Source organism: Agelaius tricolor, unplaced genomic scaffold (assembly GCF_023055355.1).
Source record: "Agelaius tricolor isolate 1412-34295 unplaced genomic scaffold, bAgeTri1.0.p SCAF_4, whole genome shotgun sequence".
NCBI lineage: Eukaryota > Metazoa > Chordata > Aves > Passeriformes > Icteridae > Agelaius > Agelaius tricolor.
Window position 1 is genome coordinate 3,860,503 of NW_027269264.1, and position 24,262 is coordinate 3,884,764.

At 38.7% G+C, this 24,262-nt stretch overlaps 1 protein-coding gene across 4 annotated transcripts in view; it reads right to left on the reverse strand.

Moving 5' to 3' along the window:
- TNFAIP8 (TNF alpha induced protein 8) overlaps positions 1-24,262 on the reverse strand; it is a 56,718-nt gene that overhangs the window by 4,086 nt on the left and 28,370 nt on the right. The window contains exon 1 of one of the 4 annotated variants that reach the window (XM_071424404.1): positions 15,963-16,293. The exons of 1 other annotated variant lie outside the window; for it this stretch is intronic. In XM_071424404.1, the coding sequence (XP_071280505.1) occupies positions 15,963-15,993 (31 nt within the window). In that variant the 5' untranslated portion in view covers positions 15,994-16,293. Of the gene's footprint in view, positions 1-185; positions 335-12,674; positions 12,697-15,962; positions 16,294-24,262 lie in introns of those variants that run through there. 2 more of the 4 variants (XM_071424405.1, XM_071424407.1) reach the window with 2 other exon arrangements.

Here is a 24,262-nt window from a genome sequence, read left to right on the forward strand (position 1 = left end):
CAATGCAAAAAAGGAACTTGCTAATTCTTTGTAGTCTATAATCAGATTTTTTCCTCCTTACCAATGACAAAGACTTAAAATTTATTTCACGGCTTGAATAAAACTCAGTTTAAGCAGTAAGAGTACAGAGCTTCTTCAGAATGAACACACATACTTCCTTAAATAACAGTAAAGCTATTACTTACTTGTTCATCTAATGTAATTGCAGTTTTTACTGCTGACAGCAGAAAGAGAAGCAAAACACCCAAGGTGAAGACTGGCCTGTGGCGTATTTATTCTGGTAAATGCAGCACACACTTTATCGTGTGCTTTGAAACATTGTCAGAAGCTATCACAGAGAGATTATGGAGTTTTCCTCCTCGCTGTAAGGGCAGCTCTTCTCAGCTACCTTTCTCTCCTGCCTGCAGTGCTTCATTTTGCTCTGGCACCTCAAAAAGCAAAAACACATCTCAGCGGTTTCACTTCCTCGAAGAGAGAGCTGAAAGGAAATTGCAGCACCGAGCGAGCAGAGCAACACTGAGGGCTGTTCCTGCCAACTGACAACTGGAACAAGTCACAGACAGGGAGAGAGAAGAAAGCTCCTGTGACTTGAGAGCACAGGTGACGTGTCCAGAAGAGGTTTTTAAAACATTAACCTGGTATCTGGAAGTGGAGATGCTCATCCATGTATCAGAGGTGCCGGACTCACAGGTTCTGATGGGGAGGGCAGCGCTCCCAAGGCAAAGGGCTGCCAGGCACCCCCTTTCAAACTTCTGACTGCAATTTCAGATACCAGCACCTGAAAATGCACCTTTATACAACTACTCAGGGATACAGTCGTATGTAGACACCTTTTGAAAGTGATTACAGTAGCTGGCCTGGATGTCTGATCACACCTTTATGTTGACAGGTTACATCCTTGCACTTTAAACTGAAATAGTGTAATTTCTCTGGTGACCTGCAAGTAATAACACTAATTTTAAGCATCTCACAGTTTGGTTTACCTCATGACTGCTCTTTATAGCTCCAATTTCTTTCCTCTGCAGTTTTGTACTTTACCTTTTTAAAAGGTTATCGTGTAAAAATACCCCTTTGAAATCAATGGGATGTCATTTTCTGCACAAATTACTTAAATAAGCATTATTATGTGCAGTAAAACCATGCCTCCAAAGACGGAGGTAGTCCTAGAGGAAAAGCTCTGAGAGGAAATCCTGCTTCCATTACTTTGAAATTCACAGGATCAATCTTGGGAATAATGCAGACATCTGCAAAATCTCCTAAATTATTATTTAAATGAGGAAACAAGGTGCTAGAGATAACCTCCTGTGAAAGCTGTGAGCTTAGTGATTATGAAATTTTTTGATTTTCATAGCCAAGCACACAGTATATGGTATTAACATAGTATTAACATAATATATAACATGGATTTTGTGTATTAAAATGACTAAATATTGGACACGTAGAATGTCCAATATTTATTCTGGATGTGTTTTTCCCAAAGAATTTTACCATAAAGAGGTTTTCCTTAAACTGTGGTGGAAGTGTAAACTTTCAGTGAAAATTTAAAATTGTGGTTAATAGACTCTCAGGAGACTGCTATAAAAGTACACGAAGACTCATACTTATGGCTGCAATGCTGACTTTTCCCTCACATGGAAACTAGCACACCTCCCTCCGTACTGTGGCAAATGACTATTACACTATTACCACATACCCTATGTCTCAACTTTATTTAAATTAAAAAAAAAAAGGTAGCATTTGGAAAAAACCTAGCTTTTTTTCTTCCACAAGACAACCGTCTAAGGTAGATTCAACATCACTTGCAGCTGAGTATATGCAATCTCATGTACATTGACAATGAATACTTGAGTCACAGAGTATTTTTAAACATCTCATTATGAAGGAGCAGAAAAAAAAAAAAGCATCCAGCAAAAAAAAATACAGTGAACCATCATAAATTCCATGGTCAAGTCAAGAGCTGAGCTTTCTGAGACTCACTGTGTTGACAGAACAGTCCAAAAAGAAGAGAAAATATGACTGTGAAACACTGTTCCTTGAGACCCAGTTCTCATTTTAGAGACTAGAACGTCCTGTGCTGCACGATTTAAGACCCAAAAATGATGAGGGTTTTTGGGAACAAAAACATCAACATGGGGTTGAGAGGAAAGGGACAGCACTGATTGAGGGCTGCAGGCAGCATTTAAAAGATTATCACATTGCATTGAGTAATGTGGGAGTGGACTTCCTGATGGGAATCCTGTGTGGATTTGTGTGTGGATTTTGCCTCTCTACAGACTGTGTGTGAGAACTACAGCTAAATGCCTGCACATGCCATACATGCATGTTCAGTCAGACTGCTGTAGTGAAAGAGCACTATTTCCCTGGAGGGAGGCAACTTGAAATCAAGTGGAATTAGTGTTATGCTCTCTGAGTGTATGTGACCATGAGTCATGCACCTCCAAAATCATGAGATTGCCTAGATATGAAGGGATGAAAGAATTACTGAATTTTTTATCTTTTTTTGTCTTCTGCTTTCTGGGTCTTCACAGGTCTACCCTTGTTTTCAGGAATGACACAGGCCAGAGACATAAAAAAAATAAATACAGAAGCATATACATATATGAATTCACAGATAAATACATGACTTCAGTAAGATAAAGCTCCAATGGTGATAAACTACAAGACTAAGTACCAGTGAACAAACACATCCTGAAGTACAAAATAGGCAGAATAGTTATAAACCTGTTACCAGGGCTGTAACAATTTTCACAATGTACTTATTACATGACAATATGATTAAAAAACTTGAGTGGTAGGGTACAGACTATGAAGTCTTCAGATATGAACAAGGTAAGTTGATTTTTCTAGCTGCCAAGTGATATATATAGCTTCTTCTTAATAACTATCTGAGTGAGTCACAGTTTCAAAAAGGTTTTTTAATGCTGTTTTCTTTTTTCTATTTTAAGAGGAGAGTCAGTGTTTTGATTCTTATCTCAGTGCTTCAAAGTTTCCTGGGTGAGAGGTATGCTAAAATCCTTACAATCCTTCCCAAAATTCTTCTAGAATTCCTTCCAAAATTAGAGTAGCTCCCAGACGGCCACTTCAGCATATTGGCCAGTCTCCACATTCACAAGCATTTGTTCCCTTATTGGCTTTTTAGAAGCCGATGAAAACTGAGGCTTCTACCAGACATGCAAGCCCAGAAACACACTGAGAGCTTTCACTCTTCAACCTCAGACACTGGGACTGCAACTTCACAGCTGGCTGAGGGCAGGAGTGGGAAGAGACCAGGAGAGCCACAGAGTTTACGGACAGAAGGACGTCAGCAGGGCACATGGCTTGGGCAAGCACCATCAGGCAGTGGAAAACCCAGACAGCAAATGGCCAAGTGCAGAAGGGGGAATGAAAAAAACCCCTCAAACAAGGGCCCTGTACAGTACTTGCTTCTTTCACATGCACCTCTACTTTTTTAATTCGTGTACACGAGGTCCTTATTGGAAAATCAAATATTTTGCTTGGCACCTTGTGCTTAAAAAGAGAGATTTATATATTAATACTGATTCTAACTAAAAAAACAATTTTAACTAAAATTTTCAATGCATACAAAGCATTCTTTCATGAGTAACATTAGCCTACAGTTCTCCTAACAGGTAAAGTAAATGGTACTAAATTGTGTCTTGCCATAATTGTTACCAACTGAGCATACAACGAGAATGTTAATTATTCAAGCAATGTGCACTAGTTCTAGCATTCACACTGGAAGACCTTCAAAAGGAAAACCACCCGATCTGAAGCCAAGCCTTGTGCATGGCAAATACTGCATGAGTCTTACTGGATTTGGAAGTCAGCTATGAGGCTGCAAGTCACTCTGGAGCAACAGTTAATCAAGCAATTTCAGAAAAAATATGGCTAATGAAGCATGTTTGAAAATACAGAGTATGTCTGAGTTGTATACTCAAACTGAAAGTGGGCATATATTGATCTGCAGAAACATGGGAAAAATAAAAGTCAGCAAACACCATTTAGAACAGCTTCTTCTCATCCAATAAAATGCTCTGTAAGTCATTGCCAATATGTGTGCATGCGATACTGTTTTATGCTTCTAGATTTTGCTATTTAATTCTAATATTAGTGTATTAAAATGTCCAAAATTTTATGAACCACAAAAGATGATCCACATTCTAGCTGAAAAAAAAAAAACCCAAACAAACAAAAAAAAAACCAAACAAACAAACAAAAAACAAAAAAAAAAACACCCAAACCATTAATAAAACCCAGAAAATAAAATACTTTTTTTGGTCAAGAGGTGAGAAGAATTGCCAAAAAATATACCTGAAGGTTAAGGCTGAGTAGAGTAGCAAGGAATTATGCTCTTTCCAATAAGAATGTTACAGAGTTTTGCAGTCCCATGGGAGCAGTCAGTGCCAACAAGTTATTCTGGTTTTACATGCTTGTGCTTCCCACAGCCAGCCTCTGCATCACATGATACATATACTGTAGCTGATTTAGAAATTTTAAAAAGCCTCCTAAAAGCCATTTTCCCCAAAACCTCTGCATGTATTTTAATTAACAGCATAGCTTTAAAAAGAAGGAAAAAAAATCAGATTTACTTCAGATGACTGCTCTCAGAATATTTCAGGATACACTGGATACTAAACCAAGAAAATGACAGTCACACAGAGCAGTGTTATGAACTTAATTTGGTATTTCAGTCCTCTGCCACCATTTGTTATCCTTGTTGGAATGTAACAACTGGTGCAGTGCTGTTAAATACGCAGCCTGTGTATTTCAGCTGTTGGTCCTTTCAGGGTTGTATCAGGTTCCTCTGTAGGTACCAAGTGTCCGTGCACAGTGAATAATAATGCTGACAAACCTTTTCACAGGAAATTAAGTGTATCTTATGTCATTCCTTCCAATCAATCAAATGCAATGCAGGTACTCTGTATTTTGTCCAGCCTTAGAAATACATACCAAACTGCAGTAAAGCAACAGTGCCAAGCTCCCTAAGCCAAGTGACACCCTAAATTTGAAATCTGAAAAAGTGGTATCTAATTGCTCTTACAACCATCCTGGCAAAAAGAATGTTTTCTCACAAAAAATGAACCCCAAAACACTTAGCTGTAGGCACAGGAACTACATACATATAAAAAAAGAGTTCCTGGCTTGAATGCAGAAGGAAAACCTCTGAGACCAGCAGCCCTGAAGAACTTGGAATCCATTGGATAAAATGAAATTTGGCATGTTGCATAAATACAGTGAAGTGGAAGGTCCGAACGAGATGCCAATCTGGCATGAGAGGGACAGGGAACTCACTCACAAGCAAATGTCAGAACCTGGCCATCAAAATGCAAAGGGCATGTATTTGAATCACATGTAAAGAAAGCCAAAGCAGAGGCTTCAGAGAGTTCAAATGACACAGAAGTTTGTGAGGGATCTTACGACGTCTTTGAAACTAGTTAAAAATGTTTTTCCTGTATTTCTAGTTCTGGCTCTCTAGGCCTCTCCCTGTCAATCTATAGTTGCACTCTCTGTTTCTTACAGAGAGGATTTGACTCCCATGGTATCTGTCTTTCATTTTAATATTTAAAGCAGGCTGGATTGCTACCATTAACTTTATGTGTGTGTGCATATGTGCATATATGTGTATATTATTGTTAATATACATATATATAATATATATAGTATAAATTACATATATTATATATAATTAATAATATATATAATTTATATATTATATAAATAAATAAATAAATAAATAACTATAAAACCAACTTCTGAGGCACTCTGAGGCACTGAAGACTGCCACAGCTACAGGCCAGCTGCATAAAATCTAGTAGTGACACTTAGGGCTTTCAGTTCTCAGGTGTCTGGTCAGTATATTCATTTGCAATATCAACATTGAATGTAGATTATAAAGAATACACAAAATTATCCCATCTAAGAATTTTACTTATCAGATATCAGCTATTCTTTAGGCCTAATACACTAGAGGCACCCTTCATCTCTTTTTCAGTGTTTAATTTTTTACTACCTTTTTTTTTTACAAGAAAGGGTACGTTTTATGGCATTCAATGCATGGCTGTACAGAGAATATGTACTTTGTCTGTCTTCCATATCAGTCACTCATGGCTGCTTCCATGATTATGGAAGACTACAACTGCTGATTGAAATGGTAATTTTCTCTGCACACCTAACATGTTTACTTTCCTATTCCATAAGGAGTAAAATAAACCAACCCCTAAGTTTTAAGTTCTTTTCCCATTATTTAGTAGCTACAGCCTGTATCCTCTGTATCCATACTATCATAACCTTTATCCAAACATCCAGTCCTGAAACAAGAGGTTGAGTCTTTCATCTTCACTTCTCCCTCGCTGTCAGCTCAGAACAGGCTCTCCAAGACCCAGGTACACAGTTTATCTTCCATAGACTTTGCTTTGTCTCCTCTTTGTTCCCACTAGTAGTGCCATCCAAACCCACCTTTAAAATATTTGACTTAACAACACCAAAACTCTCAAACATAACTTAAGACTGTCTAAACACCAGTCGACCTCCCCTCATATCTTATGAGTTTGGTTTTGCTTTCATTAATGTCCTTAAGTAATAGTGGAATATAAAACATAAGAGAAAAATTAGGTCTTCAATATTGTAGCAACCTAATCTTCTTCTGTAAAATTGAATCTTTGGTTAAACATTATGTCTGACCCTGTCACTCTCTTTTACATCAGGAAGCAATATTATTTGGATACAGAACTCTGTTATCTAGCAAAGCAGTAATAATCCTATTTGTTTTTAAAGGTCGCAAGTATATTTACTGACTGAAAAGTGGACAGCCTCCAAGGGTCCCTGTTCAGCCTCAACGGTTCTGTGATTTGTTAAAGCTGCATCTTCTCTGTAATCCTCTTCTTGGGGCAAAGCATATGAGACTTGACGGCACTGTCTTTTACAACTGTTGACTGCTGCAGAATTTGACAATTTAGCTTCTTTACTTTGCAGTGGCATCAAATGGTATTTTCAGCTAAGCAATGGACAGCACTGATCAGCTATGAAAGGGGAGGCAATAGCAAGAAAGGTTGTTGCGCCTTCACTTTTCCAAGATTATTACCCATAGTAAGAAGGAGGGAATGCAAATTTCAACCAGGAGAAGGAAAGCCTTCAAGTGGTGAACAGAAGCATTATCAATTTAAATTTCAAATGTTTGCACTGAAATAAAAATGTCAATACTTTCTCTTTTCCTCACCATCATGTCCTCTCCTCCCCACCTGCATGATACCAAGTAACGAGTCACAAAAAAGGGATCAACATTTAACTGCAAGTTACTGATTTTGATACCAACTGCTTGTTGCAAAGAAATGTGAGTTTAAACATGCATCCATGACGCAATGTCCTGCATCACAAAATTTAAATCTCTAATTTCCAGCATTGAGGACAAGGCTGCGAGCTTGATGAGGACATCTCACCACAAGACACCAGAGTCAAACTTTATTCCTACCCCTTCCTGAAGGATCCACCATTACTGTTCACAGATGATCAAATTTATGATTCATTGTTTCAAGTTCCTAAAGAAGTCTACATCACTATTTCTCAATGAATGTTTTAAAAACAAGTGTTTTTAGGCTAACAGAAACACCCATTCGTTTTCTCATTACAAGTAGGAAAAAACAGCCCTTGGAATCAGTAACTGAACTATTCGCCAGAGTCATCTGCTCACTTCCATTAATATTAAACCAAAATTTTAATCTTTCTAGAAATACAACTGTCTTTGTAGAATAGTTTTGCAAAGTGGACATAGCAAAAGCAAAACCATTCCTCAAGAAAGCCTCAGGTTTTAAAACAACGGAGTTTCTGCATTTTTCAAAGGTTTCTCCACACTTCTTTGAAGTTAATTAAATGCATGCTTGCCTGTGCATGCATTCAGTCAGTTCTTTATTAATTGCTGTATGAATGTAAATATTTTGGGATAGGGACTTGAGGGTATCACATTCTTAGAGATCCACTAAAATCACAGGGCAGCTAGCAATGCCTTAGAGCAACTTGCAATTACTGGCCTGTACAGATTCATAAAATCATCTCAAATTATGTCCCTGGAATTTCAGGTTTCAAACCTTTCAAGGATAAATGCTCTCAAATAAATCAGGTGCTTATTCCCACTTTACTGCAATTTATTCTCATTACTGTAAACTGCCAGCAGGAACGGGACTCTGCAGACACTCTGACATTTGTACATTATCTGTCAAACTGAAATGTAGGTTTTCCCTACTGCTATGCAAAATAGACTATCTGACCTTTTGCTACTAATCTGCATAGTTACAAATGCTGAAGGTAGGGAAAATTAAATAAGTTTATACAGTGTGCACCAATCCTCTATATTGCTTCTGCTGAAACAGAAAATCTTCTGTGGGGAAGATTTTGAATGCCAAGTTCCCGAGACTGAATCCAACATGTGAGCCACCCAGAGATGTGAGCTCTCTCCTTCCCACTGCCTGCCAGCCAAGCAATAGAAAAAAACCACACACCAGAACTGGGACAGGGAATTAACCAATGAAACTGAATCAAATCACCACCCAACTCAGGCAGAGAATCTTAGGGATAAGAACAAAATTTGTGAGAAAAGATCCCAAAGTTTTGAATGTCGAATGAATATCTCAACAGGCCTCTCAGTTTCTCTCCTTCTCCCTCAAAGTAAGACTGTCTCCAAATGACAGTGGGTTTAAGGCTTGTGCTTTTGCCATGAATATGGTTAAAAATCACTGAGATTTCGGCAGTTGCATTTAATAAAATGCAGCTAATCCCACTGTGTATCCTGTTCTGTAGTCATGACAGAGAAGCGGCCACAAAACAGGAAGTGTACACCTACCATTAAAAAACACAAGCAACTCATCAAATATAATTATGCAAACCAAGAAAACATGAACATCTGTAACTTCCAGATTTCCCACCATAAAAAAAACAACTCAGTGTCAATATGTATAAGGCTATTGTTCAGATTAGTGCTACTCATTAATGCAGAACAGCCAGTTTAAGCATCAAATTTCTTACAAAGTCATAAACAGCAATTGCTGCTAGTAACAGTACTACTGCTGGATACTTCTGGATCTATGAAGCATCTAAGCAATATGCAAACATGAAAAAATAATCTTAAAATATGAAAAAAGGTAATTTTTTCTTTAAAGCCATTATGAAATAGATTAAACTATTTCAGCCTACTACTTCTATTGAGTATGGAGAAATGAAAACCAGAAATTGTTTCACGAAATAGCAGAAAAACCTTCCTCTTTTTGAAATGCTCTACTCTTACCACATTTTGTAGTCTAATTATAGCAAAAAAACAGCCCAGAATTTTGAGATAACACCTGCAATATAGTTTTCATTTGCTTTACTTATTATTAGAGGGACACTAAATGACTGAGTGGAGAGGGGATGCATTTTGCTTCTCAAATAGCAGCATTTAAGAACCCTTCTGAAACTGTAATATTTAATGGGAGGTTTGACCAAATCATAAATCGATACTGATAAAAGAAATGTTGGGTGTTTTTGGATAAAAACTGAAAATTACAATTAGTGTTACATTTTTTCTTAAGCTACTCCTAGCTAATGTATAACAAAACACTCATTATTCTTAGAAGCAATTAATTTAGCCTGTTACTATGCTTGAAAGTAGTACTGGTAAAGAATACAGCTTTACCAAGTGTATGTGCAAGGCCCTTCCCTTACCCAGGTATTTCTTTTGATTCTGCAGAGATTCTCTGACTTTTGCTCCTTGTCTACAACCTCTGTCTCATTTGTGGCAGTCCATTGATTGCAAAGTCCCCGAAGGAAACAACCCAAAGGTGTAAGTACCATAGTACAGCAAATGCTATGATCACAGATAAATGAAAGGAAGACTGGGAAACTAAGTCTCCAGTACAACAAACAATTTCAGAAGATGAAAAAGCTCTACTCGTAGAACTTGAAACCAAACTGCTTTCTTCCCTTATGTGGAATACTATGAACAGTATTGGGCTCCCCAGTATCTCCCCAAAAAAAAGAGCTGGAAAATGGAAGCAGGTCCTACAGGCTGTCACCAGCATGGTTAGGGAGGTGGGGCACCTGATACCAAAGATGTGTTGAGAGTGCCAGTTTTGATCAAAATAACAGCGTTCCTTACCAACATGTGCAACTTCTTACTGAATAGTTACAGAGCAGGCAGAGCCAGGCTCTTTTTGAAGATGCACAGCAAAAGAGAAGAGGGCAAGAGACACAAGCAGCATCAAGGGGAAGTCTCATTTGGAACGACATAGCATGTGTTACCAAACACTGAAGTACTAGAAAAGTGGTTGATAGAGAAGTGGTGGCATCACCACTCTCAAAGACAGCATCAATGCAACTGGACAAAGTCTGAGCAACCTCATCTAACTTTGAATTTGGATCCAACATGAAAGCTGGCTCTGCCTTCAGTGAAAGGTTGTGCCCAGTGACCTCCAGAAATTCCCTAGAGCCTCAGTTAATCTATGATTCTCTCTATCAACCAGATAGCTCAAGGGACTGTATCTTATTTGAAACTAAGCATGTGAAACTTGCAATTCATTTTGGATTTGATTGCATAAGTATAATTATATTAATGGAATTTTCTCAAAGCAATCTAGCATTCAACCCTACAATCACAGCTAAATGATTAACCTGTTAAGTTTCAGTGATTTTCTGAAGTAATCTATCAGCTACAGCCCATGTTTATCCCGTGGCCTGTGCTCAAATTACCACCTAGCTTCCTCATCTGATCCAGCTGTACAGATTAATAAATACATGAGGTACAATGTGTCCTGCAGAAAACAACTACTGCATATGGACTTCCAAATGTGTTATACAACAAAAAACCACCAGTTCAACTAATTAAATTCTGAGCCTGTAGGAAAAGCAATCAGAGTGGCCATCTGATCCACTCACAAACAGGTTATGTCAAAGATGACCCTGATGTGGCCAGGAAAATAAAAACAACCATTCTTTCAGTTTTGAAGGGGAGAGGTGCAGAGCTTCTTACAGAGTCCTATGGCTTAACAGCCTGAAGCCAGTGCTCCTACACTGACTTCAGGGGCCCACATCTCAATGAAGCTGCAGCAGCTGTGCTACAAACCATGGCAGTTTTTGTCCTCACAGACGTTTATTTCCTGCATCTCACTTCATTAAATGTACTGTCGCCCAAACTACACTAAAAAAAAATCTACCAGTTCCAGGTTGCCTATGAACTGTACTTTTACTCCCCCAAAATTTCCCATTGCTTCTTCTTCATTAAGGTTTTAGCTTCTTTGTTTTCCTTTTTCCCTGCTATTTGTACCTCTGGCAATGCTTTCCTCATGCATATGTGATACGGTTTTACAGCACCTGGTTAGTAATAATTCTTTCAAAACTCTCACAAGCTTATTTTCTTTTTTCCTGCTTTCCTGTACTAGGGGGATACTATTTTTCCTATCACTCTGTCCTATTAATAATTCCAAATAACTATAGAAGGGACTGCACAAAAGGCCAAATTGTCAAGCATTGCTATGATTTACAAAGCTATGTCCATGATATGCATAGCCAGCTATCTTTTCATTCTCCTCATCAACAGTAAGAAAGTTTTCTGTGAGATAAAAAAAAAAAGTTCTCAAATTGAGTAATCAAGATGTCTAAAACATCCACTGGGGCCAGATGATGCTTCTGAACTGAACTGTCCAGATTATTACAACAAAAGGCCCCTGTTTCGTGGGCCTTAATGTTTTATGAAGATTATTATCTTGAAAAGAGAGGCTAAGCAAAGCACAGGTGAAACAAAGGAAGCCCACATTTTTTAGTCTTTCAGGTGAGAGCAGAAGGTGATTCAAATCTGTGGGGTTAAGTACTAATTACGTACTCTATTTCTACAGTTTGGATTTCTCATTCATTGTCATAAAATAAAAACAGGTTCTAACAAATTCTAGTTTTGGAATTAGTGGGATGGAGAATGATACATTACTGAGTCCCGTTGATGAAGTAGGTGGAGTAAGTGGACTGTAGGAGCTCAAGAGCACTTGATTTCTTGTCTAGAACAAAATTCTAGCTTGGAAAACATTCACACATGAGAGGTGACTGCAAAATATCAAAGCAAATCCAGCACTACTTATAGGAGGGAACACCAACTTCATGAAACAGTGGCTGCTCTGTGATTTTATAACCCCTGTGTTGTTCTGAGCTCTAAAAGGAACAAAACAGGTGAGCTCATTCTTCAGTAATCTCATTTGGATTAAAAAAATGCTAATCACGTCTAAAAAAATCTCCAAGCACTTGTAGGCATGCTCTGATCTCTCTCTCTCCTGAACTGTGGTATTCAAAACTAAGTATAAAAAAGGTGCAATGCAGGCTCTCACTCGTGTCTGAGTGTGTTTTACAGGCTATGTATTACATTCACTCTGATATCTGTTATTATTTTACTTTTCCTTTGAGATATTAGACTTCCCCTGTTTTTTTTTTTTAATATACTGCATAAAACCTGTAGCATGAGGCTGAAGTTCTCTGGAGCTTTACATAAATTACTGTTTCCTTCTATTGAAGAAATGCATTCACATCACAATAATCTTGATTGGTGCTGCCATGTACTTTAAAATGTGCACTCATTATACATTGTTTCAACACGACAGCAATAATAACATTTCCTTCAGATCTCAAAAAGGAATTCAGTCAAATCAAAGCCTGAAACCATTTGGTACCTTCCATGGTAGGTGACATGCCACCAATCAACACCAGAGTGAAATTATGCCATGCAGTTAAATGCTGTAAGTCTTCTTATGGACTTTAACACACGATTTGTTTCATCTGGGGTGAAAGCAAGGAAAACAAGAAAATGTGACAGGGTTATTTATATCATGACAGTTGTTGGAATCTGTAAATGCAATACAGATTGATGCCACAAAGACACATGCACATATTTACCACAGCATGGTAGGATACAGACAAATACAAAGATTGTTCTGAAGTTACTGAGCAGCATGGCAGGAGGAAAAAAACCTGTTTCATGTTACCATTCTAATACAGACCATGAAGACATCAAAGACAGAAACTGAAAAGCCCACATACACTGCTGTATACCCCATATTCAGCAATTAGTGTAATATATACGGGGGTAATGCCTGTCTTCTAGCAATGTCTTTTTAGTCTCTGTTTCTGTAAAAAAAAATTAGATTTTACTTGAGGTCAAGTGCTCTACCTTTATTTGATTAATTACAAAAAGAAAATCTTCAGGAGTTAGCCATTCAAAACTGACCTTGATTTTGGGTTTCATTGTAACAGTGGATATAGTTCATTTTTACAGTAGTAAAGCCTACAATCTTGGATCTTGTTATGTAGATTTTTAAAAATAATCCACACTAAGTCTACTTTTATAGACATCCCAATGTTCTCCAGTTACTGCAACTCCATTGTATAAAGTAGCTGACAGTGAAGTATTGCTCACTTCAGCATCAGATCGTTCCCAGAACACACACAATGTTCAATGTTATTACTGCACCCTCAACTCTCTCCTTCACTGAGCTTGATGTTTCAACACACGGGAGTCACGCCTGGAAGATGCAATTGAACTTCAGAACTCCTCACAGACCCCTTTACCACCTCCTGGCCATTTGAGAACCTCTGCTTTAATGAAACTAAACGAAAAAATCTGCCTATGCTTACAAACATTCATTAAGCCAACATTTCTCATGTAGCCTTCTCCTACTTTCACTTTTTAGCTTGTAGCAGATTAGCCACTATACCCTTCATCACTAGTTTGGGCCTTGAAATGTATAGGATCTGGTAAAATACCTGTTCTGTAACTGACCAAGTGTATCCTCTCCTCCTTCCATAACCAGGACTTACCTCCTGATTCCCTAGGTGGACCATATAGTTTGTGGGTAAATCAGAATTTCTCTTTAGGAGTGACATTTAGTCTGGCACCTAAAGCAAAAATCAACAACCTCCCCTTTGGTAAACCACTTAAAAATTATATATCCTCAGTGTCAAAAGACTGACACACATATTCAGTTTGAATTTGTGAAGCATCCATTTTCTTTATGCACAAAACCCAAGTTTCTTCATGAAACAGAGCTTGTTGAAAGACTCTGACTGTTTTATGCTACATACACTGGATCACTACTAATACACAGGTATTTGACTGCATTTTTCAGTATTTTATGTTTCTATAAATGTTCAATCAGACTAGGCAAAGTAGTCTGATAGCTGCAATTCCACATTTTTACCTGATAATTCCAGTTTTTATTCACATACACACTTTTCTCATGCATTTTCTAAATTGTTCTTTTAAATATGTGACTATATTACAGGGATATGTTTACAGACTGACTGAAAAACCTTCTCAGTAACATCTGTACCTCATCTTCCCACAATGGTTACTGTTTCATTTTCCATTCTAACACATTAAGAACAAAGAACAGCAAAACCCAAATATTCCCCAAGTTAAAAATAACTAATCAAAAAGCAACCCCCCCCTTTTTTTTTCTCAGACACCTGCTTCAAATGCTTTTTTTTCAGCATGAAAATATAGCACCTCAAATTGTTTATGAAGAAATGTACAGAAAGGCAAACATATTTGATTTTAAGAATCAGAGTCATCTAAGAAGGTAAGACATTTCTTCAAACAATAAAATTTACATTTCAAATATAGCCAGCTTCATAAAACTGTCTGGAGCTTCCTGTATAAACCAGAGGATCTTCCCTGCTACAGCATGCAAGCAGATCTCTCCTGCAGTAAAACTGAGGGAGAATGTTCACATATTGTCTTTTTCAAAGTTTCTATAGAGAAATAATTTTTATAGTTCTGCTTTTCAATAAATCCGTCCTTCTTCTCGGAAAGAAAAAGAAGAAAAAGAAAAAAAAAAGACAAGCTGCCTTTTGGTTCAGCTGTTCATTTGACAAGAAAAAAAATATAAGGATTATTCATATCAAAGAAGAGGCTATTGGGCTCCATTACTTACCAGGTTCTACCAGCACTATTACCATTAATTCTGATTAAGTGCAAGGAGACTTTTTTGCAAATCAACAAAATCCTCTTCTAAGCAACCAAAGAGATGCCCCTGGTAATGTTATATTCAAGTGAAGGAAGTTGTACAGACTGTGAGGGGAAAACCACCCGAAACATTCTGAAAAGTTCTTGTTTTTACCAAATACAAAATGCTTAGGTCACCTTACCGCTTGCTTTTCTGTTGGGGCTTTTAAAGTTATTTTTCTCAGCCATACTGGATCTCTGTATGTTTGAGTCCCCCTAAGGACTTTGTGTAACCATGAAACATCAATTCCATTCTAAGAAATCCAGCATACAACCCCACCACTGCCCTGTTCCCTCATCTATATAAATGCTCTTTTGTATATAGGCACTTTCAGGAAATTGCCCTGCTCCTCCCCCGCTTGCTCCCCACTGTCCGAATCCCTCTCACACCCCCCTCCCGATCAACACCAGGGAATAATTGCATTTTTGTTGGAGCACTTCCAGCCCCTCCACACGTTCCAGTCCAGAAGCAGCAGCACGCTGTAGCTTTGGCACTCTCCTCTGTTTTAACACACGCACGCACACACGCGAACACTCATCTGCAGGGAAGTAAGTGGCATCAACCCCATTCCCAAAATAATGACCTTTCACTTCTCCCCATGCAACTTCCTCTTTTGCTGAAAAATACAGTGCTCCCAAACTAAAGAAATCTTCCTCTTTCGACATTTGACTACCAGTGTTGTGAAACACTGTTTCTTCCACTTATCTGTACTCCACGTGCGGGTAAATTACCACTGCCGAGGCAGACAGATACCCCTGGGTACCAACACTTCGGTCACTTCGTATCCCGCAAAATCACCAGGGCTTCCAACACTTTTGCAAAGGCCTTTTCCCCTCCCCTTTGAATACCCGAAAGCCGAAGACAGCAGAAACTCTCCTCCTCCATGCTCAGAGAAGCAGCGTGTGGATTTCCACCCCTAATAAATATATTAGGAAAATAAATAGTTCAGAACCGTACCTTCCTTGGGCTCATCGGCTTCCGAACTCATGGCGCCGGCGAGGCTCTGGGGACCAGATCAACGCTGACGTGCGCGCTGAGATGCAGCCGCAAGTCAACTTCTCTCCCTCTCCCTTTCTCTCTCTCTCTCAGAAGGAGGGAAAAAAAAAAAAAAGAGAGAGCGAGAGGGCTGGGGTTTTGAGGGGAAAAGTCTACGAATTCAGCAAATCACAACTAACCTACTTGCAAAGGATCCCGCCCCTTTCTCAGCTGCCCACAGTGACTGTCTGAAAAAACAGCACCTTCAGAGAAACCCCGGTTTTACTCGCCAGCTGTTGCCGTTTATGAATCTTATTCTCCCCAGTCTGTAGGAAGGGTGGAGTTTTCACTTGTTGCAGCTTGCCAACGTGGTATGAGAAAGCAAGCAGGAGAGGCCAAAAAAGCCCTAAGTGCACAGCAGTGTCTGATTGCGGTGACTGACAATCACACTGGGACTCCCTTAACTTGCAGGAAAATCTATTTTAAATTGTTTTGTTTTTAAGGCTAAATTGTACATTTCAACACTGTTTGCTATCTGGAATTACTTCTGCAGCCTCCATAATTACACTGACTAATACTGGATGACTTAATAGGTGCTTAAAGATGAGAAGTAGCAGCCTTCTTTCAGGTAGTTTAAGCAAAAATAATTTTCTTTCAGTCGTGCTCAGTGCATGGTGCATGACTTAATAGGTGCTTAAAGATGAGAAGTAGCAGCCTTCTTTCAGGTAGTTTAAGCAAAAATAATTTTCTTTCAGTCGTGCTCAGTGCATGGTGCCATCTACCCTGAGACTAGTGATTAAGTTTACATTCTAGGAAAAACTATCTGGATTCTTTGTGCTACTCCAGCTACCTACCCCACAGACATCCCAGAAAAGACTTGATGTTTTTAACTACTATAGGCTACAGTTTTACAAAGAAATCAGGGTCCTTAGCAGCCACCTCCCAGTTTGCAATGTGTCACACATGCCTTCAGTGCAAAATCAGGGGGAATTACTTGAAAGCCTATTCTCAGTTAGCACAGACTCCAGTAAAATCATTGTCCTAGGGAACCATCTATCCCTGCTAACTCATTTAATGGACTTCTAGCACAGTGAACAGGACAAAACCTCGCTGGAAACATGACTGCTCTGACAAAAGGAGAAGTGTGGTGTCTCAGGTGCCTGATGGCACTGCCAGCTCCAACATGCCATCAAATTCCCACCTACCTCTCTGTCTCACAGGGTCAAACCTGTGGGCCTGAAGGGCTCTCAGGGTCTCCCAGAGGTAACATCATTAACAGCTATTAATAGTTAGCAAATGTCCTACTGCAGTCAAGTAGAAGTAAGTGTATTTGTATTTCACAGTGAAGTCAGAAACAGCCAAAGCTGTTAGCTGCTCTGCGCTGAGGCACAGAGGAAAAAAAATAAATAAACTGTTCAGATGGTAACATTCCGTTGTACTCGTTAAGGCTTAAACACTCACAAAGCTGGGAAGACCAGATGTAGTTAGGATGGCCTTGCAAGTAACAGATACAGCATGAATTCTTTACCTATAGCAAAGCTGCCCTGAGGAGTGGGGTAAATAATACTTCAGAATGTTTGCAGTTTTATCCTATTTGCAGTTATTTTATTATAAGGACTGTCCTTTGCCATGTACTCTGCCCACACCTAGGAAAGAGAGATTTCCTTTTATTTAAAGACTTTTGGTGACACTGCCAATTTCTTGTTTTGCAATACACATAACTCCATGAGTTCCTTAAAGATATTCCTTAAGAAGCTGGCTGTCTTCTGCAGGCCTTATCAACTCCTGTGGTGTACAACGCTGCATCCTTGAAAGCACAGAGAATGAAATTGAGTATTACCCTAACTACATCACTGATGTCGCTAAAGAAGCCACATTTTCAAGATAAACAAAAAGGAAAAAAAAATAAAGTACTAGTTAAGGGTAATTAGGAGATTAAAACCAATCAAAAAACTTCACACAGAATAGAGAAGGAACAGGAAGAAACATAAGGTGAGTCCAGAAGAACTGCAGTAGCCTCTGGGGTCCTTTAATCAAAGGAAGTGTTGTAGAGAAATAGGAATATAAGCCAGCATCAAAATCCCTGCATGATCAGATTTACATATTAGATGGATGCCTTTTGTTATTTTAGATGACAGACAGACACAGAGAGATAATAAGACCTGTGATTAAATGTCAGCAAGTTTTGTAAATCAGGATTTCTCAAATCTCTCAGAAACTTTATACCCCACTGGATAGATAAAAAAAATACAGTGATTTTATTTCGTTGCTTATGCACAAAGTCAAAATCACATCTCCTCACGCAGTCCTGATACTCCTGCATACAGGGTCTCAATTCAGACTACAGAAATTGGTCTTTCTTTCATTTTGGTTGTTAGGCTTCTTAAAAGTATATGTACTGAAAAGACTGGTGAAAAGACTCCAACCTGGCCAAAGACTGATCAAGTATGTAATTTTCTGCTCTTGGGTTAAGCAGGAACTCGTATTGGCATACGATAATAGAACATTATCACCTTTTTCAGAGTCTGCACCCAACCAACTTTAATTATCGTCCTTAGAAAGACAGCAAAAGTAATGGAATGAGGCAGATTAAAATTAAGCAGAGTCAGTGAAAAATACTAGAGCCCGAGTAACAGATGACATTACATCTACAGGGAAGTGACATTTATCAAAGCATCCAGATTGATTTGGATCCCATGGTGAGTAAAAAGCCTGGAAAGCCCAAAAAATCCCTCTTTAATTGTAAACTGTGCATGTGATTTGGAATAGGAACAACAAAAAAAAAAGAATAACAAAAATTCCAAAAACATAATTAGTAGGTGCAGCTAAATTTCACAGGACAGATTCTCTTACAGAAAATTACCTTCCTACAGTGAAGGCCTAAAACTCACCACATATCTGGACAGACACTGTTGTGGAGGGCAGGCCAGAATTCCCACAAGAAAATGAAATCATCTGTGTACAACACACAAAAAACATGGGCTGATATACTTCAGTGGCTAAAAGCCTAAAAGCTTCAAAGCTGGGTAAGACAAGGGTAGTATGGTCCTTTCCAACCTTCTCTGCTGAAAAAAACCCCAACTTTTGGTTTTACTTTGCAAAAACAAACAAACAAAAAAAAGCTAGTTTTGGTTTGGCTTCACTTTTAACTCATCATCTGTAAATTGCCCTGACTTCTGCTAAACCCTAAGGGAGGGTCACCACAGCAAGAGCAAACTAGAGCCAGGCCCTGGTTTACTACAGTAGAGCATGGGGAATTGTGAAGGGATGGCTCAGCACATCCCCCCTCTCCAGCTCAAAACCCTGTTTATGTTTTGTGTCACAATCCATGCTGAGACAGCTCTCTTTACACAAGCATTTGTCCATTAGATACAGAGGCTGCAAATACAATGATGCATTTTGTAAATATATAACAGAAATAATAGGCATCTTAGCAGGAAAAAAAAAAAAGTGCTAAAATTGCTGTCAAGAAGACTCTGAAATGTCAAAAAAGACTATAATATTTTGTTTCATAAAAAAAAGGAAGCAGCACCACTACCAGAAAAGTATCAGCAAGAAGCTTTCAAAAGGAGGCAGCTGCCATTGGAAGCAAGACTAAATCCTCTGCTGTAAGAAAAACCCTGTACAGCCCTAGAACAGTTCTAGAGAGAAGGACATGGTAATGTCACACTTAAGACTTCACACATTCATGTGATTTAAAAAAAAACCCCAAACTTCCCCATATTTTGTTAACATAATAAAGTTGTCTGATGAATACCTTCTGCTCTTCCAGAATGTCACATTCAGTGGATTTCAAACCTTTAAACAATAAAAAAATACGATCTGTGCCTAACTACAATACCCTGGCAGAGATGATAGTCATCAGTCATTTTCCCTAAGTCAGTTATGTCTCTTTTACCGACTGTAACTTACTGAATTATTTGAAGCCACATGACAGACCCTGATAGCAGCTGAGGAGATTAGGATTTCCCACCACACTCCCAATTGTGAGGAAAAGGAAAAGGTGTACAAGTAAACACTGCATGTGATATATGGAATAGGAGGGACAAAATAAAGAATGGCAAAAACTCTAAAAACAGAATCAGTAGACACAACAAAATTTTGTGGGGCAGATTCTCTTACAGAAAACAAAAGTAACTTCCTACAATGAAGGGCTTAAAACCAACCACACATTTGGACAGATAATGTCGCAGATAGCAGGCCAGAATTCCTGGAGGAAAAATACAAGAAAACCTTTTGCCATTTCTCCTTTTAGCCACAATAAGCTGTTGTACCTATTTCTGACACTAGAAGTTAGGGTTAAGAGATTTTCAGCTTCTGAGGTTCTTCAGTGTGTGTGGATTATGGATATATGACACAAGTTTTCAAACAGGATAAGGAGAACATTGGACACTATCCTGAATCACTCACACATATTAAATTTTTTTAGGTATACAATTTACAAAATGTACTGGGGAATTATGTGCCACACTATAATGCATTTCACCAATTCTCAAGAGTTTTGACTTTTTCTCAAACTAATGTTCTGAGAGGGAACAAGATGTAAGATTGTTATATGTAAGTCTAAGACCTTCCAAGCAGAAAAAAGGGTATCAGGTCTGGTCTGCATACACGTATGGAATCTCCAAACATACTGACCTCTCATAAGGGCAACCAGATGCTAACACAGTACCTCAGGGAAAAAACCATACAAATAATGTTGGTATTTTCCTCATAGAAATAAGAGGAAAATTGTTAAATCCAAGTCTGGAAACCATGCTGAGATATCATTAGGAAATTAACTATAACAACTGCTTTTGCAAGTCATGCCTTAGTAACGTGCAGATTTTCCCTGAAAGACCTTTTTATAGAGGTTACTGATTGAGTAAGCAGGCAAAGGCAGCAGAGAGGCGTGCCCTTAACTTGCTCCTTTGCTCCTTTCCTGCGTTCCTTCCAGTACCACTACAACCTTTTCCTCAGGCAGGCAGATCACAATTGCACTGAGTTTCAAGAAGCACAGATTTAGAAAACAGGAAATATTTTTGTTTTCTAGCACTTCTCTCTTAGTTCAGACTGGTGGGTGAGCTCTCAGAGCACTGAGATCTTGCAGCACAAAAGCAGGATCTGCTGTCTCTTCCAGCATTGTCCATCTCCTCTCCCAGCATGCAGAAATCCACCTGCCAAGCTGTCAGTGCCCAAGGGTGCAGCGCTGACCTGCAGTCTGTGCCCTCTGCTGATGCCACACACGGGCACGAAGCTGCATGCAGACATCGTGTGTGCCGGGTGGGGAGAGTGTGGAGAGAGTGCTACAGGCAAAGAAAAAAAAAGTGAAGTTTCAGCTTTCTTGCTGAAACAAAGAATTGTATTATGCCCACTTTATCAAAGTTGTTCTGCTTTCAGTTATGCCTTAAACAGTTGCAAGCAGACCAAGCAAACCAGGCAAACCAAGAAGTTAAAGTTATTTCCTAACACAGAGGTAAAGCAACACCATCTGTAGCTATATTACTTCTACTATTGCAACAGAAAGTGCAATATGCACTGTCCGTGAGGTGTGAGCACAGCAAAACCAAATTCCAACTCTTACACAATTTAATTATTTTGGAGTTGAGTAAAAAAAAATTATCTTGATTAGCTGTGTGATTTTAATAGCACTGTTTATATAGCTCTGTAAATAAGAATATTTTAAAGAGATTTTAATATATAATATTAATATTATATATTATATAATATATAATATATAATATATAACATATATTATATAATAATATAATATATAATATAATATATAATATATTATACATATAATATATATAATATATAATATATATTATATAATATATAATATATAATATTATATAATAAGAATATTTTAAAGAATATTTTAAAAAGATAGGTACAATGGCCTATCTTTTGCTGTAACCAGACTTTACTACTGTTTTATCTTCTACCATAACCAAGACATACATCAAGATAACCTAGACAGTGCTTAGCTTATGAAAAATGTCAAAAATACTGTTTTCAGCAATAATCAGTGTTTCCATGTAACTGCACAACTCTAACATCTCAGTTACATATGATGCAGAATTTTAAACTAATTTTTCTACAGGCACATAAACTATCAGGTAGTTTTTATGTTAGGAAAATTCAGTCCAGAGAATTTTCTGGGCTGAATTTTCCTAAGATAAATAAATAAAAAATTAGCAGGTTGAGATATATTCCAGATATTAAAAATACGTGTACTCCTGGGTTTGGTCTGATTTTTGCTGCTTGTTTTTCCCTTATCTCATTACTTCCCTTTTGCCCAGCAGACTTCAGACCAAGGCAGATGGTCTGGTTTCAGCACTTGCTGAAACACATACAATACTCCCACCTGTTGGGGAAACCCATGAATGGTACTCTAGCTTGTGCTTCTGCCATGTGGTTAATAAATTATAGAATTTAACAACTATAAGTTAACAAATTATAAAAACATGTCATTGTCACCTGATAATTTTACTAGGGGATTGCTCAATGGCATTTGCACCATGCTTGGCATCCAGCACTTCATGCTATTCTCCTCCCCTCCCCATGCTGCCCTCCTTCCCTTTTTCTAGACCTTCCCATTAAAACATCCGTTCTCCACCTGCTACTGGTGTACTGAGGTCTGCCCATACATTCATTTCCAAATGGTTAATGCAAAATATGACAAATCTGGTGCTGAATGAACCCACACAACACTGGTGGTGTGGCCCTTCAGAGTGAGCAAAAGCTATGGCTTCACCACAGGGTAAGATGTACAAAAGTGTATCTGAAGACCTCCTCTTGACAACGAACCAGAAGAATGAGCAGCAGTATTGGGTGACACAGGAATTCACAGCAAGCCTACCAAGTGAAGGACAGGAAAAAGCAGCATGTTGGGGACAGATCCTGGAGGCCATATGGATGCAGTTAAACTTCCCTAACAGATAGTCCTCACTCCAGCTCCTCTCCCTGACAGAAAATATATGGAGAGAGGGCAGGAGGATACATGCACAAAAGGCTCCATAAAGTTGAACCTGCTTTATATTGAACATAACTTCGCTACAACATTTGGAACTCCCATCTCTGCAATACCCATGATCCCATTTATAATATTCAGAGCTGACAGGAAGACAACATGATAGTAAGCACCTTGCAAACTGTCAAGATAGCATACAGTGTGCACCTTCCAAACTGGTGTCCTTGACACAAACATGCTGATATTTTAAGTTTCCAAATAGTGACAAGAGTTGTTTTTAAGTTATTGTGAAGATACACTCAAAAGCTCCTGGGGTTAAGAGGTGAGGAAACTCCTTCATTTAGCCTCAAAATGAAGCTTTCTTCATAAATTTTAGATGCATCACCCATTAATGGTTGGATTATCAGTATTATCAGTCACAGAACACTCTCAGCACAGGCCTGATGGAATGATGGCTCAGACTGATCTATTCTAGTCAACCTCACAATGTTTGTTATTGTTACAGAACAGCCCATTTCCAGGGTAAAGACTGCTCTCGGCTCAGAAAGGGTTTCACTGGCCTATCTTTTTTCTTTTCAAAATCAGCCTGAAAATTCACACACAAAGCAACACCATGTCTTCTGAGATGTGAATTGTGATGTAATTCTGATTTCTTGTCCGTACATATCATGTTGCCAAAACCCACTAATAATAAGAGGTCTTATTGTAGTCACATAGATATTGTGCACTGAGAGTGGTTAACTCATCCAGAAGTTAGCATTTAGTGAAGACAAGTTTTCAGTACATAAGAAAGCACAAAACAATTTATCAAGAGCAAACATACCAAATAGAATTCATGGCTTTTGTTCTTGTTATGGCTTAGCCCCAAGTGGGAACTGATCCCCACAGAGCCACTTGTGCACTCCTACCCGGGGCAGGGGAGAGAATTGGAAGGCCAAAAGTGATGAGAAAACTCATGGGTTGGGATACAGACAGTTTAATAGACAAAGCAAAAGCTGCACACACAAGCAAAGCAGAACAGTTCATCACTTCCCATGGGCAGGGAGAAGTTCAGCCATCTCCAAGACAGCAGGCTCCATCACAGGCAACAGTAACTTGGGAAGGCAAATGTTCTCACTCTGAATGTCCCTCTCTTCCTTCCTCTTCCCCCAGCTTTATGTGCTGAGCACAACACCAAATGGTCTGGAATATCCCTGTGGTCAGTTTGGGCCAATTGTCCTGGCTGTGTCCCCTCCCAGCTTTTGGTGCAGCCCCAAACCACTTGCTGCTGGGGTGGGGTGAAGAGCTGAAGAGGCCTTGGCCCTGTGCAAGTAGTAAGGAAAATGCT